Source organism: Suricata suricatta, chromosome 17 (assembly GCF_006229205.1).
Source record: "Suricata suricatta isolate VVHF042 chromosome 17, meerkat_22Aug2017_6uvM2_HiC, whole genome shotgun sequence".
NCBI classification, from domain to species: domain Eukaryota; kingdom Metazoa; phylum Chordata; class Mammalia; order Carnivora; family Herpestidae; genus Suricata; species Suricata suricatta.
Genome location: NC_043716.1, coordinates 504,987 through 527,877, shown reverse-complemented (window position 1 = coordinate 527,877; position 22,891 = coordinate 504,987). Strand labels below are relative to the sequence as shown.

The 22,891-nt window shown below is 61.5% G+C and overlaps 1 protein-coding gene across 5 annotated transcripts in view; it reads right to left on the bottom strand.

The window, feature by feature from the left end:
- The window catches only part of SLC13A5 (solute carrier family 13 member 5), a 33,066-nt gene that overhangs the window by 5,574 nt on the left and 4,601 nt on the right, over positions 1 to 22,891 (bottom strand). For 2 of the 5 annotated variants that reach the window (XM_029928152.1, XM_029928154.1), the window contains exons 3-12: positions 16,645 to 16,762; positions 11,800 to 11,928; positions 11,518 to 11,654; positions 9,535 to 9,719; positions 8,818 to 8,986; positions 7,712 to 7,834; positions 4,946 to 5,161; positions 4,236 to 4,336; positions 3,456 to 3,574; positions 1,151 to 1,312 (exon numbers count right to left, since the gene is read on the bottom strand). In XM_029928152.1, the coding sequence (XP_029784012.1) occupies positions 1,151 to 1,312; positions 3,456 to 3,574; positions 4,236 to 4,336; positions 4,946 to 5,161; positions 7,712 to 7,834; positions 8,818 to 8,986; positions 9,535 to 9,719; positions 11,518 to 11,654; positions 11,800 to 11,928; positions 16,645 to 16,762 (1,459 nt within the window). The other 3 variants (XM_029928153.1, XM_029928155.1, XM_029928156.1) reach the window with 2 other exon arrangements.

Below are 22,891 nucleotides of genomic sequence, written 5' to 3'. Positions count from 1 at the left end.
TCCTAAGACGCCTTCCCAGACGTGGAAGTGCCGAGCGAAGGCGGGGGCAGACTCCAGGTTCCTGCGACCCAACGGTCTCCGAAAGGCCACACCCTGGCACGTACCCTCTGGGAAGGGCTGAAGGGCCCAGGCAGCGCCCCTTCTGTTCCCTGCCCCCCATCCTCATCTGGACGAGCATGGCGTATGCACCCCACATGCCGCTAGGGGGTCCCCGCCTGCCCCCTCTCCTGAGCTGGGTGCTGAGGCAGGAGCGCGAGGGGCCTCGGAGGTACCGTGGGCTTCCTGTTCTAGAAGAGCCGGCCACACCCTCAGGTGAAGGCCTCCATTTGTGTGGCTCGGGGCTCGAGGTGGGAAAGCCGGGCCCTTCTGGGGGCGGGGGGCTCACCAGCGCTCGCGCTACAGGCTGCTTAGGGGAGCGGACTTCCAACACTTCTGTCTCCACCGGAGCGGAAGGAGACGACCACTGGACGCCTGGGCAGCTGAGGGGGAATCTACTGAGTGCTCTCGGCTCAGACTCCTCACTCCAGGGCGACAAGCAGGCCTCTCCCAGGCTCGGGCCGGCGCCCGTGAGGACTTCCACAGCCCCCCTCTTACTGGCCCTCACTGCAGCTTGGACCCAGGTCCTCTGGCCGCCAGCCCTGCCTCCTGCCGCCCCACCCCGAGGTCGGGACCGCGGTGCCATGGGGTTGGAAGGCGCTCCTCCCTGTGCCCTGCCCCCTTCCCAGGCCTGCGCGCCTGCCCAAAGCACAGGACCCTAGCCTGGCCCCGCCCACTGCCACATGCCCTGAACGCCCCCCCAAGCCCCAGCCCCCCAGGTCTCTTCCTGGTGGCCATGCTTTTGCACACCCCGGGCTACATACTCGCCCCCAGGAGCCCGGCCCGCAAAGCCCGTCTCTTCAGCTCGGAAACGAGCAGTCGCACGGACGATGCACTCGAGTGCCCGGTTCATGCTGTGCACCTCGCGCGCACAGAGGATCCAAGGGCAGAGGCGCCCTGACGGCAGGCCCAGGGTCACCAGGGGCGCAGAGGCCCAGGCCTGTGAAGCGTGCTTGGCCTCTGTCCCTCCAGGGACCCAGGACATGGTCCCAGGTTGACTGACAGCCTCCTGGGCTGTGGTGGCTATGGGTCCCCTTCCTGGCAGGTCACTCACCATGGAGGCGAAGATGGGCAGGAAGAGGGTCGTGGTGGCCACGTTGCTGGTGCATTCGGTGAAGGCGGCGACAAGCAGGGACAGGATCACGGTGGTGGCCGCGGGGGGCACAGAGCGCAGGGGCTCCATCTGCCTCCCCATCCATTCCGACAGCCCCGAGGCCTGGGGAGCAGGGGAGGGCAGTCAGCCAGGGCTGCGTGCAGCCCTCCTGCACCTCTGACCCTCTCCCCGCACCGGAGCCACAGGCAGTTTACATCAGGACACGATCTCGGTCCCTATCCTCGCCCTGCTGGCTCCTAAATCGGTTTCCAGCCCACTGGTCTGTCTACTAAGTGACTTGTGGTCCAGAGTCACACCCCTCGTGCCTCTGCCTGAACTCGCTCTCTCTGATCCAGAGTCTGCTCCCGGGGGCTCCCACTGGCCTGCTGTCCACCCTGGGAAGCTGGGCACCACCCTGGGGTCCCTGTCCCCTTACTCCTTCTGCCCACACAGCCACCAAGTCACCCAGAGCGCCTCATTGCCACCTCCTCTCAGCCCCCGGTAGTCCCCATGCTCAGGAGAGGGCGCTGAGCCAGAACCTGGGGTTCAGAGCAGGAGGGAGTCTCAGGGAGAGACCGGCTCACGGAGCCTCGTGTTCCGAGACCCAGTTCGAGGACGTAGGAGCACCTGCTGGATCTCCCTCGATGCCTCCCTTCCCAGTCTCCACTCGGCCACCTCGGGATGTCTTCCCAAGTGCAGGCCCCACCAAGTCACTGCGGCCTCCACCCTTCAGTGGCTGCCCGCTGTCTTCAGAGTAAGTCCACTTTATCGTGACCCTCAGGGAAGAGGCTGCCCCAGCCTCCCCTTCCGCTGCTCCCGCACTAGAAACTGCACCTTCGTCCTCCACTCAAGTGTCCCTTCTTCCTGACACGCTTTCCCACACGTGCCCCCTCCAGGCTGCAAAGGCCTCAAAAGCAGGGACATATATATGAATCTCCTCTGTAATGCCTGGGCGGGTCTCACAGGGACATAAAGGGAATGTTTCATGAGTGAATGAATGAATGGATGGATGGGGTGACCAGATGGATGAGGGGACCAAAAGATTGTTCATCCAAGAGATAGTCATGTGCTTGTGATGCACTGGGCTCCTGCAGCAGAAACAACACAGACCAGATATGTCTACGACATTCTGTCCCGGGATGGATGGATGGACATGTGTGTGTGTGTATATGTATGTATGTATGTATGAATGGATGGAAGAATGGATGCATGGACAGATGGATGGATGGATGGACAGATGGATGGATGGGTGGATAGATGGATGTACAGACAGTTAGATGGATGCATGAATGGATGGATGGATGAGTGGATGAGGGGTAGATGAGACAGATGGACAGACAGAAGGATGGATGAATAGAAGGATGGATGGAAAGATGGATGGATGGGGGCGCCTGGGTAGCTCAGTCAGTTAAGTGTCTGACTTTGGCTCAGGTCATGATCTCACAGTCTGTGGGTTCAAGTACCACGTCGGGCTCTGTGCCGACAGCTCAGAGCCTGGAGCCTGCTTCAGATTCTGTGTGTCCCTCTCTCTGCCCCTCCCCTGCTCGCACTCTGCCTCTCTCTCTCAAAATAAAATAAAGACATAAAATATATATATATAGGAAATTTTTTAAAAAAGAAAGAAGGATGGAAGGAAGGATGGATGGAAGAAAGGATAGATGGACGGGCGGACGGATGGACGGACGGACGGAAGGACGGATGGGTGGAGGATAGCAGCACCAAGCTGGCTCATCTCTCCCTCAACCTGCTGGGGAAGGACAGAAGTAGGGGGTTCCATCTATGTTTTCTACGAAACGCCAGTCCTCTCCTTGCAGGTTGCTACAGTCCTGTCTAGGGGAAAATGTTTAAATGTCAACTGTATCAACAAAGAATTCATCAAATAGAGGGACCAGGTGTAGTGGTGGAAACAGTCTCAGGGACTCGAAAGTCCCCCCCCGAACAAATCGAAGCAGAGATCGGTGCTGCCAACCCCCAAGGGAGCCCTCACCGCCATCCCCTGCCTCCCTTGGTTAACTCGGGCCCTCGGTCCCTTATTCACTCATTGCTGCAACTGCTCACAGAGCGCCTTCTCTCTTCCCGGCACTGCTGGTGGTGCAGGCCTCTCCTGGGAAAGTCGGGGTCCCTGTCCTCCAGACACATGCAGTTATGTGGCGCAGACAGACACAGAGCCACAGAGCACAGCGTGGGGTGCGGGCGGGGGGACGCCTCAGTTCTCTGATGCCCCCTCGTGCAAGAGGGGCCCTGGCGGCGGGCGGCGGGGACTTACCTCACAGCCTTTGGCCAGCGCGAAGCCGCCCCCCAGCAGCAGCACGATGCCCCAGGGCACCTTCTCCTGCGTCACCTTCCAGGTCAGCAGCGCAGGGGGGTAAAAGGGAGTTTTCCTTTCTGAGAAGAAACAATAAAACACACACATACACAAGCCATGGCAGCATCCGGCAGCAAAGAGATCGAATCCAGGACAGTCGAGGCCTGTGTGGCCACGGACACCCTCCCATAAATACAAGTCAGCTGAAGCTCACGACGAACACCACACCCACTGCTGGTGAAGATGCGGTAAGACTGTCACCCTCCCCGGGGAGCACACAGTTTTGAAAATCCATTTAGGACATGTACTCTTCTAACAATACCACTCCCGGAAATTTATCCTAAAGAAGAAACATCTATGCACCTGAAGACGCTAATTGATAATAACGAGAAATTCAAAACAGCCAGAACATTCCGGGACAGACAGCGCCGCCCCTCGAGGCGCGATGACGCTGTAACTGAGAAAATGCACCCCAGGCCCGTGTCGTCAACAGGAAGTGCTCACACTGCAAACACACACGAACCCCAACAACTGAGACGCGGAGTCAGAGCAGCCCATGCGATGCACACGCATCCTAGCAAAGACCGCAAGAGAGAAGCAAAACCACACGGAGGGCCTGCGGAAAACTGCAAGCGCAGCTCTGTCCCTGCAGAGTCACTGATGCGATTTCAAGCGTCTAAAGGGCGGAGACTGCGCCAAACAGTCCCCAGGGAGGCTGCCCAACGCTCCGGGGAGCCTTACCCTCCTCCGTCTGGCTGCGTAAGGTGAACTGGGGCCTCTGCGAAGGCACTATGAACAGCAAGGTGGCCACGAAGATGGCCACAGTGGCATCAGACACGTACCTAGCGGGGAGAGCACACAGACGTGCCTGCTCAGTGTCGGGGCCACCGCCGCTGAACGAGCCCGCTGTGTGTCTAAGGCTCGGCTGAGCCTGAGGACTAGAGCCCTAAGGGCCGTGCAGATGGAACCCCGGCTGGACACCAGGATGGCCGCATCCCGGCCCAGCTCCGCCCCCAGCGGGGTGACCCTCGGCCACTGGCTTCCCTCTTGGTCTGTGTGGCTCAGTGGATGACTGTTGTGACCTCTATTCATCGAACTCTCTAGAACTCTGGGTTCACCAGGGAGCCCACGAGGACTTTGGCGATGACTCAAGAGGCCTCAAGCGCAGCAGGTGGCCCCAGCCCCGCATCGCCTGCCTTGTCTAGGGCACGGGTATTTCTCAACCTTGCTTCCTTCCAGCCACAGAGCAGCCCAACTTGGAAGGAGGCAGCTCACACCCTCCGGGCCAAAGAGGCCCTGGACCCTGGACGCCATCTGCCTTCAGAGGAAGGAAAGATGGCAGAACAGGACTTGGGAAGCTAGAGCTCCAGGCTCAGCAAATCTGTCTGCCGTAACCTGCGCACCCTGCAGGCCGGCGGGAACCGTGTGCAGAACAGAGGGGTGTGACTCACTTGGTCTCGCCCTCCTCCCAGGCCAGCGACCCCCAGCCGGGCATGAAGCCGGGGTCCCGGGAGAACCACAGGCCGACCATCAGGAGGAAGCAGACCAGGACGTTGGCCTCGGCGAAGGAGAAGGGCCCCAGCTTCCTGTACTCCTGCCGCAGCACCTCGTACGCCGCCTTCTCGTGCTCCCTGCTCTCCAGCCCGCAGCTCCAGGATGCCTTAAGGCTAGAGGGTGCAGAGACGGGAGGTGGTGAGGGCGGTCGGACAGTGAAGCGGTGCTCCCCGTCGCCCACGGCGGCCCTGCGCAAGCCCCTGCCCCAGGGCTGTGTCCATCACCCGCTGGCCCTCCCCCAGGACCTCCCCCGGCGGTGCTGGCGTGAGGGGTCAGGAGGAGGAGGGATCCCTAGGAGGTGTGAGGGTGCCTCAGCCGCGGAAGGGGCCGGCAGGGCCGCAGGGCCCAGGATGCAGGCCCAGGGATTCTCTGGGCATTCTAGGTGCTAGGCGAGGCCAATGGGACGGTCTCCAAAGAGGCCTCCCTGAGTGAGCCCCTCCTGACCCCTGGGGCACACTTCACAGGAGGGCAGGGGTGCGCAGAACCAGTGCCAAGGGCCACTCTGCGAACCGTTCTCATGACGCTGGCCCCCAGGACAAGGGGCTCAGCTGCCAGGCCTGTGTCTGGTGCATATGTCCCGACACTGACTCCATGGTGGCCGCAGACAAGAACTCCCTCGAGCAGGTGGGTGTCAGGTGCTGGCCCCCAGCAGGTGCCACTATACCTCCCGGACCCCTTCCCTGACACAAAGCCTTGCACTCCTGGCTTAGGACGAATCCGATCTGGTGGCTGTTGGCCTGACACCAGACGCGGCTGGTGGATCAGGTTGGCTCAAAGGAGCCCCGGGCTGGGGTGCGGTGTCCTGCAGAATGGACACCACAGTGCTCATGACCCGAGTCCACCCTACAGGGCCGGGGTGGGGGGTGACATGCCCCCAGGCCTCCAAGGGCCTCGCCATGACAGGTGTCCAGAGGAGCCCCCATCCCTGACCCAGGGGTATAGCCTGGTTAGGAGAGCTGGGTCTGACCCAGCTGCCATGTCCTGTCAGTGCTGGGGGCCTGTGGCCCCTGTGGCTGCACGTGAACTTGTGAATCAGGAAGGCAGCTTCCTGGACGAGTTTCCTGAGGCTGGGGTCGCTCCCCATGCCTGTCCAGATGAGGGACCCGGGTGAGGACACCAAAGAGGCAGGTGCTACCCCAGGTTCGGTGAGGGCATCCAGGAGCCCTGGAACATTCCAGGCACGGCCTGGCAGGAGGACACCCCCTGCCGCTCCCATGATTTGAGCTGAGTGTGACAAGCTATCCCAGCCGGGCTCCTGGGAGCTGCCCACCCACCAGGCTCCACGTTGGGTAGCAAGGTCCACTGAGTCGGAGCCGTGGCCAGCAACGTGGACGCGGCTGCCCGGAACGCAGACACAGGCGGACTCCCTCATCAGAAGAGCGGCAGCACCGCAGCTAGGGTTCCTGAGGTGAGACCCCCGAGGCTGGCAGTGCCCCTATGGCCTTGGGGCCAGCCCAGCGCCCCTTGTTGGCTCTGCCAGGAGGTCAGTGGGCCCCGGGGCCTTAGGGAAGCCCCCCAGCTCACACTGGTGCCCGACGCTGGGGTGTGCTGGGCCTCACTCACGGCCATCAAGGGCAGTAACCCTCAGCCTCCCCAAGAGGGGTTCTTGTGGACTCGGCTGGTGTCCCCCATGCTTGCACGTTGAAGCCCTAACCCCCAGTGTGACAGCATCAGAGGATGATACCTTTGGTGGTAACTTGGATCAGAAGAGGTCTTGAGGCTGGTCCCAAGGGGTCTGAGAGGCACCGACAAGTATTGGAAGCAAAGGATAGAGAGAACCCCTTATCCCCACCTCCCCCAGACCCTCAAGGAGCTCAGGTTATGGCTATGGGCGTGGCCCCGCCAGCACATGACCTCGGAACACTGAGCAACTCTTCCCAAATTGAGTGGGGATAGCGAAAGTTGAGACAACAGAGGTGGGAAGCGAGGAGCAGAGGGCTTGTGCAGAGGCCTGACCAGCAGCTCCGCCCCCACCCCTCTCCGGGCCCGACGGGGGTGGTGGGGGACTGAAGCAATGGCGGGGGCCATGCAGGAAGAACTCACAGATGCCTGCATGGAGGCGGGGAACTCCAGCTCCCCTGAACCTCCTGTGCACGCACCAGACCCGCCCACCGGAACCACGTGTGGCCGCACTGGGCCCGCCCACCAGAACCTCGTCCCACCGGAACCTTGGGTAGATGCCCAGGACCCTCTCACATGAACCTCGTGGGCACCAGACCTGCCCACCAGAACCTCCTGTGGACGCACGGGACCCGCCCACCAGAACCACGTGTGGACGTACTGGACCACCCACAACCCCGTGGAGACACACCGGACCCGCCCACCAGAACCTTGTGTGGACACACTGGACCCGCCCACCAGAACCTCGGGGAGACACACCAGACCCGCCCATCAGAACTTCGGGGAGACACACCAGACCCGCCCATCAGAACTTCGGGGAGACACACCAGACCCGCCCACCGGAACCCCGGGGAGACACACCAGATCCGCCCACCGGAACCGCGTGTGGATGCACTGGACCCGCCCGCCTGAACCTCGTGGAGACGCACCGGACCCACTAACCTGAACCTCGTGTGGAGGCACCGGACGCGCTCACCTGAACCGCGTGTAGATGCACCGGACCCGCCCCCCGGAAGCTCATGCGGATGCACCGGACCGCTCACCTGAACCTCATGTAGACGCACCAGAGCCAGAGCCAGGCCAGCAAGAGCATCACCAGCATGTTGGGAAAGGCAAACCCAAACCAGGAGGCGAAGTTCACCAGGTCTTTGCTGTCGGGAAACAACCTGAAGGAGCAGACGCTGAGCTGTGCACGGCGGCCCCCAGGGTGGATGCAGAGACAGGGCCCCACGCCCCCCTGAGCTCCGGCCACCCCAGGCTCTCGCCACACATGGAACAAGCCTGGGGGGAGGCTGACTGACCTGCCTGTGGGTCCAGCCTCCCCTCGCACCCCCCCCCCGCCCTGGGGACCTCGAAAAAGTCAGGGCTGGCCAACAGCTTCAGGGCTCCACAGATGACGTGAGGGAGGGGCCCCTGGGAAAGCCACTCTCCCAAGCTTCCTGGGGCTGGCGGAGGGTCACTTCCACGGCCGGCTGCCCTCTGCTCCCCATCCCCCACCCCCAAGCACCGGGTCCCTTAAGCACAGCCTTTTCCACTCAGCTGGGCAGTTGCCCTCCCCAGAGGACCCCTAAGGAGAGCAGTGAGCTGTCATAGAAGGTTCTCATCCCTCAACAGTCTGTGTGCTGGGCTCCTTGCCGCCTCCCAGCCGTCCTGCCTGCCTGGTCCCGGGCTCTCTGCATGCGTTCCCTCGAGCTCGCCCCAGTTAATGCATTTACGAGACCTTCCTGGAACTCTCCATCAGCATCAGGGCCCCATGGGTGGGACGGCCCCTCACTCTGAGATTCCGGCCCCATCTGCACAAGCATCCCTATGCCTAACAGTTCTGGTAGGGCACCACCGTTCACGGCCGAGGTCATCCGGCCAGCTGTCAGGGGGTGTCTGTGTCTAATTTCTACAAGTTGTGAGGGGGGACCAGCGCCTCGCCACGCTGTCATTTCCTTCAACTTCAGCTTGGTGCTCTGCACATTCCTATCTGAGCAAGAGGCCGGGGAAGAAGGGCAGGGCTCACCCCGGAGCAGAAGACAGTGGGGTCTCAGGCAGGTGTAGGGCTGCCTGGCCCCGGCCCTGGGCCCCAGCCAAGCAGGGAGGAGAGCTGGGGGTCAGCCCCGGGGCCCTCCTCGCATCCCCAGAAGGCAGGCCCGTGACTCACTCGTGCATCTGGCCCAGGAGCACCACGTTGGGCCCGGTCCCTGTCAGCGTGGCGGTGCCTCCGATGCTGGCCGCATAGCACACGCACAGGGTCATGGCCTTCTGCACACTCCTCCACCTGCAGTCGGCCCGCAGCCCCTCCGGGGGCCCTTCACAGGTCACTTGGCTCCCTGTGGGGGGGCACCCCGTGGCTGAGGCCCTGCCCTGGTCCTGGCCCTCTGTGGTCTGCCTCCACCTCCTTCTGGGCCCTCAGCTCTACATGAATCCAGTGGCTTTATGCATCCTTCTCTCTTGCTGCCCTGTCCCTGCTCAGGCTGCTCTCTCCGCTGGGGCACGGGGACAGGAGCCCGAATCCACCTCAGAGACCCTCTCCCCCCAGAGGCCTGTCCCTCTCCCTTGCTCCCTCGGCGCCCAGCTAAGGTATCCCCGGGTCAGAGAAGCCATGCCAGGGGCCTCTCCACCTGACCTGTTGGGCTCTGCCGTCCCCGGGAATCAGGCCCAGGACCCGGCGACGAGGCCATCAGTCCCCCGAGTGGAGCCCCAGGGACACGCAGTGAACACGACAGAGAATAAACGAAGACAGACACTCCCTGACCTCCCCGAGCCTGAGGCCTGGCAGGGACACCAAGGAGGGACCTCCACCTGACACGTGGGGGCAGAGGCCCCTGAGCAGGAGCAGGTGCAGACAGGGGTGAGGGCACCCGGGCTGGGGGCTCACCTGGCAGCTGGCCGGCCTTGCCCTTCTCTGCCAGCTCCAGGGACCCCAGGCCGGCCTCAGCGGTGCTGGCGGCCTCCATCTGCTGCAGCATGGCCTCCACGATGGGCACCATCATGGCCGTGGTCGCCGTGTTGCTGATCCACATGGAGAGAAAGGCCGTGATGCCCATGAAGCCCAGCATCAGCCTGCAGCAGGGTGGGGGTGGGAGGGAAGCCACAGTTCCCCCAGTGCCTCGGGAGCAAGTGGGCGCAGGGCTGAGGCGCAGAAGCCAGTGCCAGACTGGGCGGCGCAGGGGTCAGGGCTGTGGCGCCTCCCCCCTTCCGACTCCCCACGGACATTCTGGCGCCCCTGTGCCGGCTATGGGGTCATCGAGAGGCCTCAGATTGGTCATGGTTGTGCGGGGCTCCCACCCAGCCAGCCCCCCCACACCCCACCCATGCATTAGGTCCCCTCCACTCAGCAGTAGACCAGGACCACAGACTGTCTGGAAATATGCTCCCTTCACTGGTAACACCCCATCTTCCCAGACTGGCCCCTTGAGGCCTTGAGAACCCGTCGGATGGCAGCCTTCTCTGTGGTGTTCAGCTCACTGCCGCCAGGCCTGAGCGCACCCCTCCCCCCGCCCGCCCTCGGACGCTGGTCTCCGGCTGGATGGGGAGGAACATCCCCCCATCCGCTCCCCACTTCAACCGTGAGCAGGGAAGGGTCTGATTCTTCTCTGCGGAGGACCCTGAAAAGGACCCAGCTGCTCGGGGTCTCCGTGCTCCTGCGGTCCAGGCCTCACCCCAGATCGCTGACCGACCTGAGGAAGGATAGAGGGCCACGCTGCACCAAGTTCAGGTTCAACAGGTGTCCACGCAGGTGGGCCTCGAGGACCCACAGGAGCAGAGGCTGGGAGGAGGCCCCAGTCTGCATGAACAAAGGACCTGGCGCTTCAAGGCCCCCCCGGGGCTCCACACAAAGGTCTCCCCCAGGACAGCAGCGCTGTGGACAGCTGGAGGGAGGAGCCAGGGGCAGGAGGAGCGGAGAAGACTGTGGCCTTTGGGATTTAGAAGGCAGTCTGTGGCACACTCCAGGAGGCCCATCGCTCGTGGAGAAGCTGCCCACTCCAAGGACCCCGAGAATTCTAGAATTCAAGCCCCCAGACTACGCAGGGGCTCTGCATTTGGCCCCCCGTACGCCAACCCTGCTGACGCTCAGGCCGCGGCGCGTAACGGATTGGGGGCCGGGGTCTGTGAGCGCCCCGCACCGCCCTGGCACACAGACTCCCCAGGAGGGATCTGTGGGGGATTCACCACCGGCTGCCTCTGGAGGCCGGGCTAGGGACCCGCCTTCACGAGGGAGCCCGGGAGAAAGGTGCAGCCTGGGTCCCCAGTTAGAGGCTCTGGCCGGTCCCGTCCCTGTGTGGCCGTCAGCAGAGTTGGTAGCCCGAGGACAAGGTGGCAGCTGCTGTAGTCAGGGTAGTAAAGCGTTCTGCCCGCCCGGGGTCTGCAGATCCTCTCACTATGTGAGGGGGGTCCCACCCACGTCAGCCCCGCGGCAGGACGTGGCCTGTGGCCGGCAGGGGAGGCCTTGCATCGGGCACTGAGTGACGACGGGGAGATGGCACAAGGCCTCTTTGCAGGGCGGGAGGGGGCACATATGCCAGCCTTGGAGGGACTGCCTGTTTCCTCTTGGGCTGGGTTGTTGAGCCGATTTCCTGCCTTCCTCACAAACCCCCTACGGGTGTCAGGCAGGGCTTGATCAAGTCTCCACCTGCCTTGTCCCTGTGGGACCGGTGACCCCTCCCCCTGGTCTTCTGAACGTACAGCGCAGCCCAGTCTCCTTTGCATCCAGAGGACCCTTACCTACGGCTGCTCACACACCCCACCCAGGGGTCCACCTGCCTGCCAAGCCCTGGCCTGCGGGCCACCTGGCCTGTACCACATCCCGCCCTGTCCCTGGGGCCGTGTGGAGCCCTGTGCCGAGAGAGGAGGTGCTCACTGTGCTGGCCTGGCCCCCACCCAGAGGAGCGTGCGCAGGGCTATCCTCTTGTGCAGATTCCAGCGCTCCACGGCCACGGCCATGATGAGGCCACCCAGGAACAGCATGTTGGTGTCCTTCATGTACTGGACACACACCTGAGGACAGCACGGGGCCTGTCAGCGCTGCCGCGGCCACACTGCTGGAGCCCGGGGCCGCCCTGCCCCTGAGACAGGCCAGCAGACCTGCCGCCCATAGTGGGGATGGAAGGTCAGGAGGTCAGGGTCCCCGGCGGGTGCTCACCTGCTTGGAGTCCAGAATCTTCAAGAGTGGGAACAGCAAGGCAGGCATGAGGGAGGTGACGGCCAGGGGGATGACCTCCGTGCACCAGTACACGGCCATGAGGAGGATGACGTAGGCACACCTGACAAACTGAAAGGACAGCCCTGAGGCCTCGGCACGCCGGCGCCTCCTTCCCCCACTGGGGTGCGGGGTGGCCTCAGGCACGGCCAGAACAGGGCGCTGGAGTCAGAGGGCATGCCCTCAGGCCACCCTGCCCACATGGCCTCCCTGGCCCAGGACCTGAGGGGGACCCTGGGCCCCGCATCAAGGGACTCGCACCCCTGCCTCCCAGCTGTGGTTCTGGGCAAGCCCCTGCACCTGCACAGGACGAAGTAAGAGAGGAGGGTGTAAAAGAAGACCGGAGGGGGAAAGGGGGAGGGGAGGGGTGGAGGGGGAAGAGAGGGAGGGGGAGGGGAGTGGGGGAGGGAAGGAGAGGGGGAGGGGAGGGGAATCAGGAGGGGGGAAATGAGAATACGGAGATCCCCAACTTCCCAGGGCTCAAGCCAACAGTTGTCAACCCCACAAGGTGCCAAAGTGGCTACACGCAGTGGGCGCCATATGCAGAACTCCGTGGGCTCTGTGTGCACCGCGGTCTCCTCCGCGATGCTGGTGGTGGGGCCTCGGCTCCCGGGTGGCAGCGAGCTCTCCGGGACAGAGGCCATGGACAGCTGTCTTGTGTCCCACGGGCTCCTGGTTGTCCCCCTCGAGACGGCACTCCAGGAGCTGCACGAGGCTGTCAGACAGGCTGGTGCCCTCTGCGGGGTCGGCTGGCGGAGCTCCGACGCCGTCCCCGGGCCATGGGTCCATGGGGACACAGCCTGTTCCTGAGTCCGGGAAGATCTGCGCCGTTTCTACTGATACACGGGTCTTACAGCAGCAAATGCACGGCTTCGTGGCCTCCTGTCATGGACAAAGTTTTGCTTCCCGGCCATCGCAGGAGGCCAGGGCCGCCCCACGTTATCCAGTCCATGCCCTCGTTCCAAGTCCTGCTTTGGCTCCTCATTTCCGTCTCAACAGGCTGCTCGGAGCACGTGCTCCCAGAAACATAGTTGCAAACCAGCCCGTCCAGAAGCCTGCTAACCGGCAATTCTATCACTCAGCGTCCTTGTTAGGAGGCCTCCAGCTCTTCAAGTGGAATGAGATCTTGTGGCCATGAGCCGCGGAGCCCTGGGGCCTCGGCCTTGTGCTGAGGCAGGCCTGTCTCCGGTGTGAGCTGGCGCCGGCCCCTCGCCAGCGGTGGGACTGCGGGCCCCACCACCTCCGGGGCGCCTCCCTAGGCTGGTATTTTTGGCGCCCACGCAGACGGCTCTCTCCTTCCTCCCGGGCCCTCCCCCAGATCAGCCGCACCTGCGGCCCCCGCCCCTGCTCCCCAGCACCCCCCTCACGGGCCACCACGCGCCACCTTGAACCTGCACCTTCCCAAAGGGACCTTCCCACGTCCAGCACCACACACCATGGCCCCTGCTCAATCTGCAAATCTTAAAAGCCTCCTATTGCCTTCAGGACAAAACCCAAATGCGTCAGCAGGACTCAGGGGAGCCCCTGTGAGGAGCAGCCCTCTGTCAGTCCTCCCCGGCCCCTCCCCCACCTGCCCTGAGCCCCCTGCAGTTTGCACCCTGGGCTGTTGCTGCTGGCCCCTCCCAACACACACACCTGATAGCAATCAGCTTGGGGGCAGAGCCTGTGCCGGTGGTCACTCTGTCCTCAGCACCCAGCAGGGGCGAGGCGGGGACAAGCCAGCGGAGCCCAAGCCGTGCCCTGACGCACCTGTGCCCCGCCACTCTCTCGGCATCCAGGAGCCTGCCTGCTGTGTCACAGGAAGACCTGGAAATTTTGTCTGCGTGGTGTTACCAGCCGTAAAACATGAACTTCCTGGGGCCTCCCAGGAGCACCCCGGGCACCTCCCTTCTGCCTGGCGGTCCTGCGGGGGACGGAGCCAGCCTTGCGCTGGACATGCGGCCTCTGTGGCCTCTGCCCCGCCAGACGCCAGCACAAAGAACCCTCTACAGCGGCGACTGTACAAAACGTCCCCAGACTTCAGACGGCCCAGGGCCCAGGCCTTGCAGGTGTGAATGCTGGTTGGAGCCAGAGGGCTCAAGGAAGACTGCAGCTCGGTCAGAAGCCCAGGCTTTGGCAGGGACAGACCTGCTCCCTGTCCACTGTCTGGCCTTCGGGGTCCTGATGTGTCTGGACCTTGGTTCCATGGTGCAGAGGCAAGGAACGATCCCTCCGGGGTGGGCAGGAACGGGGTGCGTTATAGAGAATTTAAAAGCAGCAACCCTGCTCGCAAGTCCTCTTCAGTGTCACCCGGCTGCCGCAAGGCTCCACCCGGTGCTGCCACATCGCCAGCCCTCCCAAGGCGCTTACCATCCAGGGTGCAGAGAGGGCTTGGGGGTCGTATTGACTGAACTCAGAAACGGGACACGTGTAACATTTCTCACGGCACGGTTCCCAGAGGCCCCACACATAACCGGCTGGGAAGGCTCTGGAAGGGCACTTAACGCGGAGACAGAGTGGACGGCGGGATTTACAGGGCAGCACCCAGCACCCAGCGCACCCGGCACCCGGGGGGCTCAGCACCTCTGCTGACCGCACACCTGAATAAAACCATGGCTCCTTATTAATCTAATTATTAGCAAGCAGGGGTGTCCACGACACGGTGCTTAACGGGGAAATGCGGGTCAGAGAGCGTGTGTGGGTGTGTGTCAGGGCACTTAAGGGTGTTTTCATTTTTACATTATAACAGACCTTGAAAATAAGGATTTTTAAATAATTTGGGGGCACCTGGGTGGCTTAGTTTGTCGACCGTCTGACCCTTGGATTCGGCTCAGGTCACAATCTCACAGTTTGTGGGTTCAAGCCCTGCATCAGGCTCTGTACTAACAGTGCAAAGCCTGCTTGGGATTCTCTCTCTCCCTCTCTCTACTGCTCTCCTGCTCGTGCTCTCTCTCTCTCTCAAAAATAAACATGACAAACAAAAAAATATGTAAAAAAAAAAAAAGATTTTCAAATACTTTTAACAAAACTAACAACAGGAAGAACATACTGTTTACCTTGTTAAAGAGCCATCTTTTACAGAAAGGACCCAGAGGAAAAGCAGGAAAAGCAGAGCAGAGGTGAGGCCGGAAGAGATCAGGGTGCGATAAGAGCACAGGGGAGGGGCAGCCCCACGCAGCCGGCTGCCTGGCAGCCCCGCCCTCCTCTGTCAGGTGAGTCCGAGTCCCTTGCCCCGGGCGCTGTGGGGGTGGGGCAGCGGGCTCTCCGCAGGGGACCGTAACAAGAGGCACCAATGGAGGAACCAGGCTGGGGGTCAGGCTCGGGGGAGGGAAAGCATGCCAAGGCCGCCTGTGGAACGACTCTCAGGCCTGTCTCCCCTCCCACCGCCTGATCCTCGCTCCAGGGCCCGCTGCCGACGCGAGTGGAGGGTCCCCTCGGACCCGGCTGTGTGCGTGCATGCAGGTGTGTGGAGGGGAGTGTGTGTCGGGGCGGGAGTGGGGTCTCAGGCATGCTCTCCGTGTCGCTATGCCAGGGAGCTCACTCCCTGCTGGCTCCCTGCTGTCTGCTCGCGGCTGCCGGCACTGAGGAGCGCCCCCCCCCCCACGGCTGGATCTGCTGTCCCTGGCTGGCCCAGGGCTACGCGCAGCCCACCCAAGGGTCCCACCCAGATGATCTCCCCCATCCTAGGAACCGGCCTCATCGCTTTTGGTGTCCAAAGTCAGAAAGTGCCAGAGCCACACCTCCTGGCCCATTGTACAGATGAGAAAACCAAGGCCCAGCATATGCGGGCTCTTGGGTAAAGGCGCACAGAGGAGGGGGTGGTGGAAGTGCAGTTCTGTCTCAGGGGGAAGTCCTGAACCCCCAGACCGGCCCCCCTTCCTCCACTGCCCCCAGAGCACCCCTAAAGAGCTCCTCTGTTCCCCGAACCTGTGGGGTGGGGGTGGGGAACGGGAGGCTTCCTGTCTGGGCTCCGAGTGAAGGCGCTCACAGAGGGAAGGAGGAAGGAGCAGCCAGCGGCCACAAAAGGCTTCAAAGGGCTTCGGGCAGCTGCCAAATGGGCTCCCACAGCCCAGCTCGGCCAGGGCTCCCTGCCCCGCCTCCGCCCTGCGGCCAAGGCCATTCATCCTGGGCCTCCCTCCCTGCGCGCTGGGCAGCCGGATAAGGGATGGGGCTTCCCCCGAAGCCCTGGGTCGTGCCACCCAAGGCGTGAGCCTGGGAACGCGCCCGCCTCCTGCCCGGCCGCAGTGGGCCAGCTCCAACCAGCCTTTCAGCGGCTAGCTTCCCGGCCTCGGGGCAGGGAAGAAATGTGGATCACGGAGAGGGAAACAGGCTCCAAAAAGGGCCAGGTTGTGGCAAAGACAGCACCTTGGGATCCACTTGGGTGGTAATCTTTTCATGAGTGTCTCTGCCTGACCTGCGAAGCCACCCACAGCTGCGAAGTCCTGCTTTGCTAAGGGGAGAAACGGGAGGGATAGGGAGGGGAAGACAGGCGCCCAGGCTCCCTGTGGGCGCGGGTCACATTCAAGGGAGAAGTGGAGGGGGAGATTCTGAGCCAGGGCTGAGCCCATGGACGGTCTGTGTGGCCAGGATGGGCGCTAACTTGAAGGTTTCTGCGCTGGCCGGGTCTTGGGCCCCAGGAACTGAGAACCCCAAGGTTGGTGCGCCCTGGGGTCTCCGTCTCCCCTAGAAATTGTGTGCGGGTACCTCGCATCTGGCACCTGGAGCTCCCGAGGGCGCGCCCGGGGAGCTGCGCGCTCCAGCTCTGTGTGGCGCCCGGGGTCCGCGGGGCTGCGGGGAGACGCAACTGACCTTGGCGGGCATCAGAATGACGAGCGGCAGCAGCAGGAGCGGGGTGATGAACAAGATCACGAAGGACTTGAACCTGGAGACACAGCTGAGCGCCGAGGCCATAGCGCAGGCGGGAGACCTACGGGACAGGCGAGTGAGGGGCAGCCAGAGGCTCCGCGGGCTTAAGAAGGGGCCGCGGCGGGAGGATGGGGGGGGGGGCAGTGCCAACTCCGCCCCCCACGGCGGGCCTCCCCCCGGCCCCGGGGGCGGGGCCTCCCCGCGGAGTCGGTGCGGCGCGCCTCACCCAACACCGGGTGGCGGCGGCGCGAGGGGCCTGCGGACTCCAGCGCCTCGGACGGGCGCTCCGGGAGCGACCCGGGCCGTGGCACCGCCTGACTCGCCAAGCCTCTCCTGAGCCGCCCGGGACGGGGCGCGTGCGGGGCCGCCGACCAGGAGGCGACGGGTCATTCATCGTGCCGGCTTTGGCGTGCGCCCCCGATCCCCACGGCACCTGCCGCTTCCTGGGCTCCGTGGGGCTCCCAGACGGAAAGTCCCCGCAGGCCCCTGGCTCCCTCAGAACTAACTCCCCCGCCGCCCCCTGCTTTCCCCGTGACCCCCGCCCCTACCTCCCGCACTCCAGGGGGCTCTCCCCGCGCCTTCCTCGCCTTGCGCCCAACGGTCACCCCCCACCCCGGCTTCCCCGCCGCGTCTGCGCCGCGCTGAGCCCCGGACCCCTTCCCCCGCGCGCCCTCTCCCGACAGCGCCCCCGTGCGCTCTGCAGCGATCGCCCCAGGCGCCGGGGAAGGTCCTTCGTAGGCCAAGCGCCTTTCGCCCTCCAGCGGACACCAGCCGCCTGTGGCCACGTTACAGAGGGGAACCCTGGCAGGGGAAGGGGGCTTACGGAGGAAGGGCCATTCAAACATTCATGGCCCGTGGAAACAAGTCCTGAGCGCCTGTTCGGTGCTCGGCTCCTGGTTGGGGCGCTGGAGACCAAGAGCGCTGCCATATCACCTCCATCACACTCTCCTTCCCTCCCTTCTCCTCTGTGGCCGCTCTGTCTCATCCTGCGGCTCTCCGCTGGGGAGTCTCAACCAGCTTGGGTTCGAACCCCAGCCTACCCTTAGTGGGCACTTCCAGGTCTTCAACCCGCCCTGGGGCTGGAGCCCAGACCTCAGTATTTCCAGCCTTTCCCAGCTGGATGCACCGCAGGACCTACAACAGCACATCCTAAGTCAGGTCCGTGGCTTTTCCAGGGACCTCCACCTAAGGAGGTCCCCCAAGCCCCTCCTGCCTCTGGGAGCCTCCTGCCAGCCGCCTCAGCTTTGTCCTTCTCAGAAACCGCCCCCTCGTGTTCCCCGCCCTCAACCCTCTACCCTGCACCGCACACTCATCACAGTCTGTACCTATATATTTACTGGCGTGGACTTTAATGTCTGCTTTATTCATCACTGTCTGCCAGCCAGTACCTTCTACATACGCGGTGCAGCGCCCACTCTCAGAGCCTTTCCTCGGTAACATGTGAACGCAGACAGGTAAGTCATTTCAGCAGGTAAACAATGGCCTTCAAGGGTGCACAACACGGTTAGAGGTGTGCCCCGGAGCCCTGCTGCCTGGATCTGTGTCCTGGCCTTATCGGATTGAAGCTTAATTTTTCATAAATGAGGATAGTTAACACCAAGTGATTCCACAAAGTTGTCTTGAAGGTCATAGGGGTCAGCGCCCAAGCAAACATGCTCTCGGCGTACGAGACATGGTCGGGGAAGATTGGCTCCTACAAGTATGTGCACAGTGGTCTGAGTGGCAGGAGCAATGAGGGGGGACATTTGAGCTGGGACTTCAAAGCTGAGTAAAGATCGGCCAGGCAGCAGGAGGCTGGTCAAAACCCACCAGCAAATGAAAAAGTATCAAAATTGTTGAGGAAAAAAATTTAGAAGTTTAGTCCTAGAGACGTAAGCGCTCCGACAAGAAAACAAGCCGAGTGGACGCGGGGACTCGGTCAGTTCACGGACGGGAAGACCCAACACTATCCAGAGACACGCAGCCTCTCAGGTTATTCAGCGCGCCTGGGTCAGCTTCAGTCCGGTCCCGAGGAACTTCTGTTGCACAAGCGCCTAGAACCCAGACATCTGCAGGGAGTAGACCTGATGCCTCTAGAGAAACCGAGGGAATTGCCTATCAGAGTTCGAGACTTACAATGTTACAGTAATTGGTGTCATCACTGACGACTGGTGTGGGGACAGGAAACATAGGTCACCAGATTCGAGACCCTAGAAACAGACCACACTCCTGCGGACACTCGATGCAGGAGAGAGACTGACGGACGGTCAGGGCCGCTGGCGGCCGCTAGACTGACGAGTTTGCAGCAGTAGAGGCACTTTTCTGTCACTAAATACGCTGACCACATCAGCACAGCGTGATGATATCTAATAAATTACTGAAATTATTTCCCATTTTTTATTCATGAGTTTTATTTAGTTATTCCCAAAAGCTGCACATAAAGGTTTGGTTTTCGAATGCAAATATACTTACCAGAAGAATACTCTGGTTTTTTTTTTTTTAATCAAACTCCCACTTACAAAAAGCTTATAACTTTTTTTAATGTTGATTTAATTTTGAGAGAGAGAGAGAGAGAGAGAGAGAGACAGAGTGTGTGAGTGGGGGAGGGTAAGAGAGAGGGGGAGACACAGGATCCAAAGCAGGGTCCAGGCTCCGAGCTAGCTGTCAGCACAGAGCCCGAGATCACGGCCTGAGCTGCAGTCTGGCACTTAACCCGCTGAGCCCCCAGGCGCCCATATAAAGCTTGTAATTTTAGCCTGTTAACAGTGCGTGGTAATAAATGACGTAATGAAAAAGAGCCTTTCCATTCATGTCTCGTACTGATAACTTACCAAAAAATGGATTAATCATTTGGGTGTCAAAAGCCATGTGTGGATGTGGCTGCTGTAAGTGACCTACCCTGAGGGTCTGTCCTGTGCGGTCTTCCTTGGGGCTTTGTAAGAATAATGTTCCTCAGAATATGAATTTGAACTTTAGGATCTATCTCTTGAACATAAAAATAAATAGTTCCCTAACTAAAAATATTGTTTTTACTGATATACACAAAATTGAAATTACTTTCGAATGTTTAGTCACAATGATACATCATCCGTAATTGTGTAATGCCGCTTTTATCCCCGTCTGAATAACTTAATAGAATTTTAATCTTAAAACTGAGGGAGTGGGGCACCTGGGGGGGCTCAGTTGGGTTAAGCGTCCAGCTTCCAGCTTCGGCTCAGGTCATGATCTCACGGTCCGTGGGTTCGAGCCCCGCGCCGGGCTCTGTGCTGACAGCTCGGAGCCTGGAGCTGCTGCAGATTCTGTGTCTCCCCCTCTCTCTGCCCCTCCCCTGCTCGTGCTCTGTCTCTGTCTCTCTCTCCCTCAAAATAAATAAACATTAAAATAATGTGAAAGCGCAGGATGGATGTCATGTGTTGGCTCTATATAATTTCAAATCCACCTGTCTGGGGCAAAGATAAAAAACGTTGTCTTTAGATCACGGTTGTTTTGAAATAAGAATAAAAAACAGGTTCTGGCGAGGTCCTGACAGGACAGGGCTCCTGGGTTCTCGCACGCCCGCGGGGGGCGCAGACGCGCCCACGGTCCAGCAGGCTCACCAGTCAGCCACGCAGCAGCCTAGAGCAGCGGCGGCACGCTCCACGCCGGCCGACGGAATGTTCCGGAATGTTCGTAGCAAGGTCAGTGCTAACAGCCCCGGGCCAGCGGCATCCACACGTCCGTCCACGGGTGAGCGGGAAGACGGCCGGCCGGCCGGTCGTGGCGGGCTACCGCTCCGCCTTAAGAAAGAACACGTCTGGATGGATCTCCAGGGGATGGATTATGCTGAGTGAAAAAGAAGCCGGTCTCACAGGGCTGCATACGGAGTTACTCCATTTATTTGGCATTCTGCAAATGGAAAGGTTAAGAGGGAGCAGAACCAACTGGTGGTCCCTGGGACCCAGGGCTGCACGGGGCGTGGCTCTACGCAGGTGACCGGGGGTGTCTCTGCGGTGACTGCACATCCTCTAGTCCCGCTGCAGGGATGGACACACACGTTCTTACTGCGCAATGGCGTTTATGACACGAAAACATGCAGTGTCCTGTTCTGGGTGGCGGACGCAGGAGGTGGAGGTACGCAACCATCAGACTGAGTCTGGTTTTAACCTGGTGTTCGGAGCGGGGCCTCCCTGTGTCTGAAATGTTCTATTATTTCACTGGCAGGTACGGGGATGTGTGTCGGATCATCCCCATGCTTGCTCACGTATTTTAAATGTTGCAAAATAAATGTGTGTGACGTCTTGTAAGGGGCCCGTGCACACACTTCACACCAGGACAGCAGTGGTGAGGCTCCAGGCCTAAGAGAGGAAACTTTTCAGACGAAATAAGAGCAGGTGTCTCGTTTATGGATGGTTGAGCGCCCCCAGTCCCCTGGGGGGCGCGGAGAGCAGCACACGTGGAGGGGCCGAACTGGGTGTTTTTGAGTGAGTTCTGTCTTTATCGCTGTGTACATCAGTGACGTGCAGATTAGGATGTGGACTTTGATCCCTCTTCTAGGTCAGTGCTGGGTTCAAAGTTTTGTGTCATGAAACGGTAGTGCGGCCTGCTGGCGGGAACCAGACCCCTGGGCTCCGGGTCAGCTCACAATTTCCCCTTTGCCCTAATTAACTCAGCTCCCTTGGCACTGACTGGCATGGAATTCTTTTCCTGAGTCCTTCTCTACTCTGTCAGTGGGGGACACGGAGAACTGGCGAGTGTTGGGGTAATTCCCGTGGCTGACCTTTGCGGGTTAGGGCACACTGCATTTCATCGTTAGGGACGCCGGATAGAGGTCTCTCCCGCGGAATTGACGGAGAGCATGGTGTTGTGCGGGGGCTTTCTTTTCTTTCTAATGTTCATTTGTTTTTGAGACACAGAGAGCATGAGCAGGGGAGGGGCAGCAAGAGAGAGACACAGAATCTGCAGCAGCTCCAGGCTCCGAGCTGTCGGCTCGGGGCTTGAACTCACGACCAGCGAGATCGTGACCGGCGCCAACTGAGCCCCCAGGTGCCGCCTGTGTGCGCTTCTCTTCAACAGAGAACGTTGTTCAGACTCCCGGCCGAGACATGGGTCCCCGCACCCAACGGCCCTCTCCTCCCGGCGGACTCTCCGCAGGGTGCTCAGTGCCTCCCGTGCTCCCCCATTTGTCCCCCATCACAGCGGCTTTGCTGCAGCCCCCCACGCTGACCGCTCCCTCCTGCCTCCCAGGAACACGGGACTGGAGCCAGTTGTCTGTACTCGCCGCCCACAGCCTGTCCTCCCACCAAGACCCAGGCCAACATGGTTTCTGCTGCCAGTGACCCGCCCTCGCCGGTTCTAGTGACCGCCCCCAGGTCAGGGCTGGACACGCTCTGGCAGCACCTGACACGACCGAGGTCTCCTGCCCTAAGCCCGTCCCCTCCCCCTCCGGGACACCCCACTCTCTGGTCTGCCTCCCGCCTAGTGGCTCCTCCTTGGGCCCTGCTGCCAGTTCTTCTGAAGCTCCGAACGTTCGAGAAGCCCAGAGCTGAGTTCCTTCCCGACTGGGTCATTCGGGGGACTCAGTGTCATCCCCGTGACACCGTCCATCTCCAGGCCTCCCAGCCCTCCTCCAGAAAGGACTGGCATCTCCTGCCCCTACCGGGGGGCTCCTCAAGCTCCTAACAAGGGGGCACACCTAGTCTGTCCCCCTGGCGCACACTGCTCTTCTGACTGCTCCCGTCCCGGGGAACGCGGTCCCGCGGGCTCTACCTTCTCAGCGTAGCCAGAATGCCTCCCTGTCCTCACCTCCACGGGGACGACCCCGCCCAGCCCGCAGGCTTCCTGCTTCCCCCCACCTCTCCCACGACGGCTCGGTACAGCCCCGAGATAACTTGGGCCACCTCGCCTCTCTGCTGAAAACCCCTCATTGACCTGCCACCTCGCTCACCGGGACGTCAACACCTGGAAACCGTCAAGGTGACATGTGACCTGGCGTCCCCGCTCGTCTGTCCCCTCCAAGAGCTGGCTCTGCCTCACCCGCTCTATTCCAGCTGCTCCGCTGCCAACAGCCCACACCTGCTCCCACCTCGGGGCTCCGCAGATGCTGGTCCCTCGTCCTGGAGAACCTTCCGGGCGCAAATCCACAGGACCTGCACTCTTGCTTCCTCCACACCTCGATTCCTGCCACCAGGAGAGAAAGCCTCTCCTCTGCACCGCCTCCCAGCGCCTCCAGGCC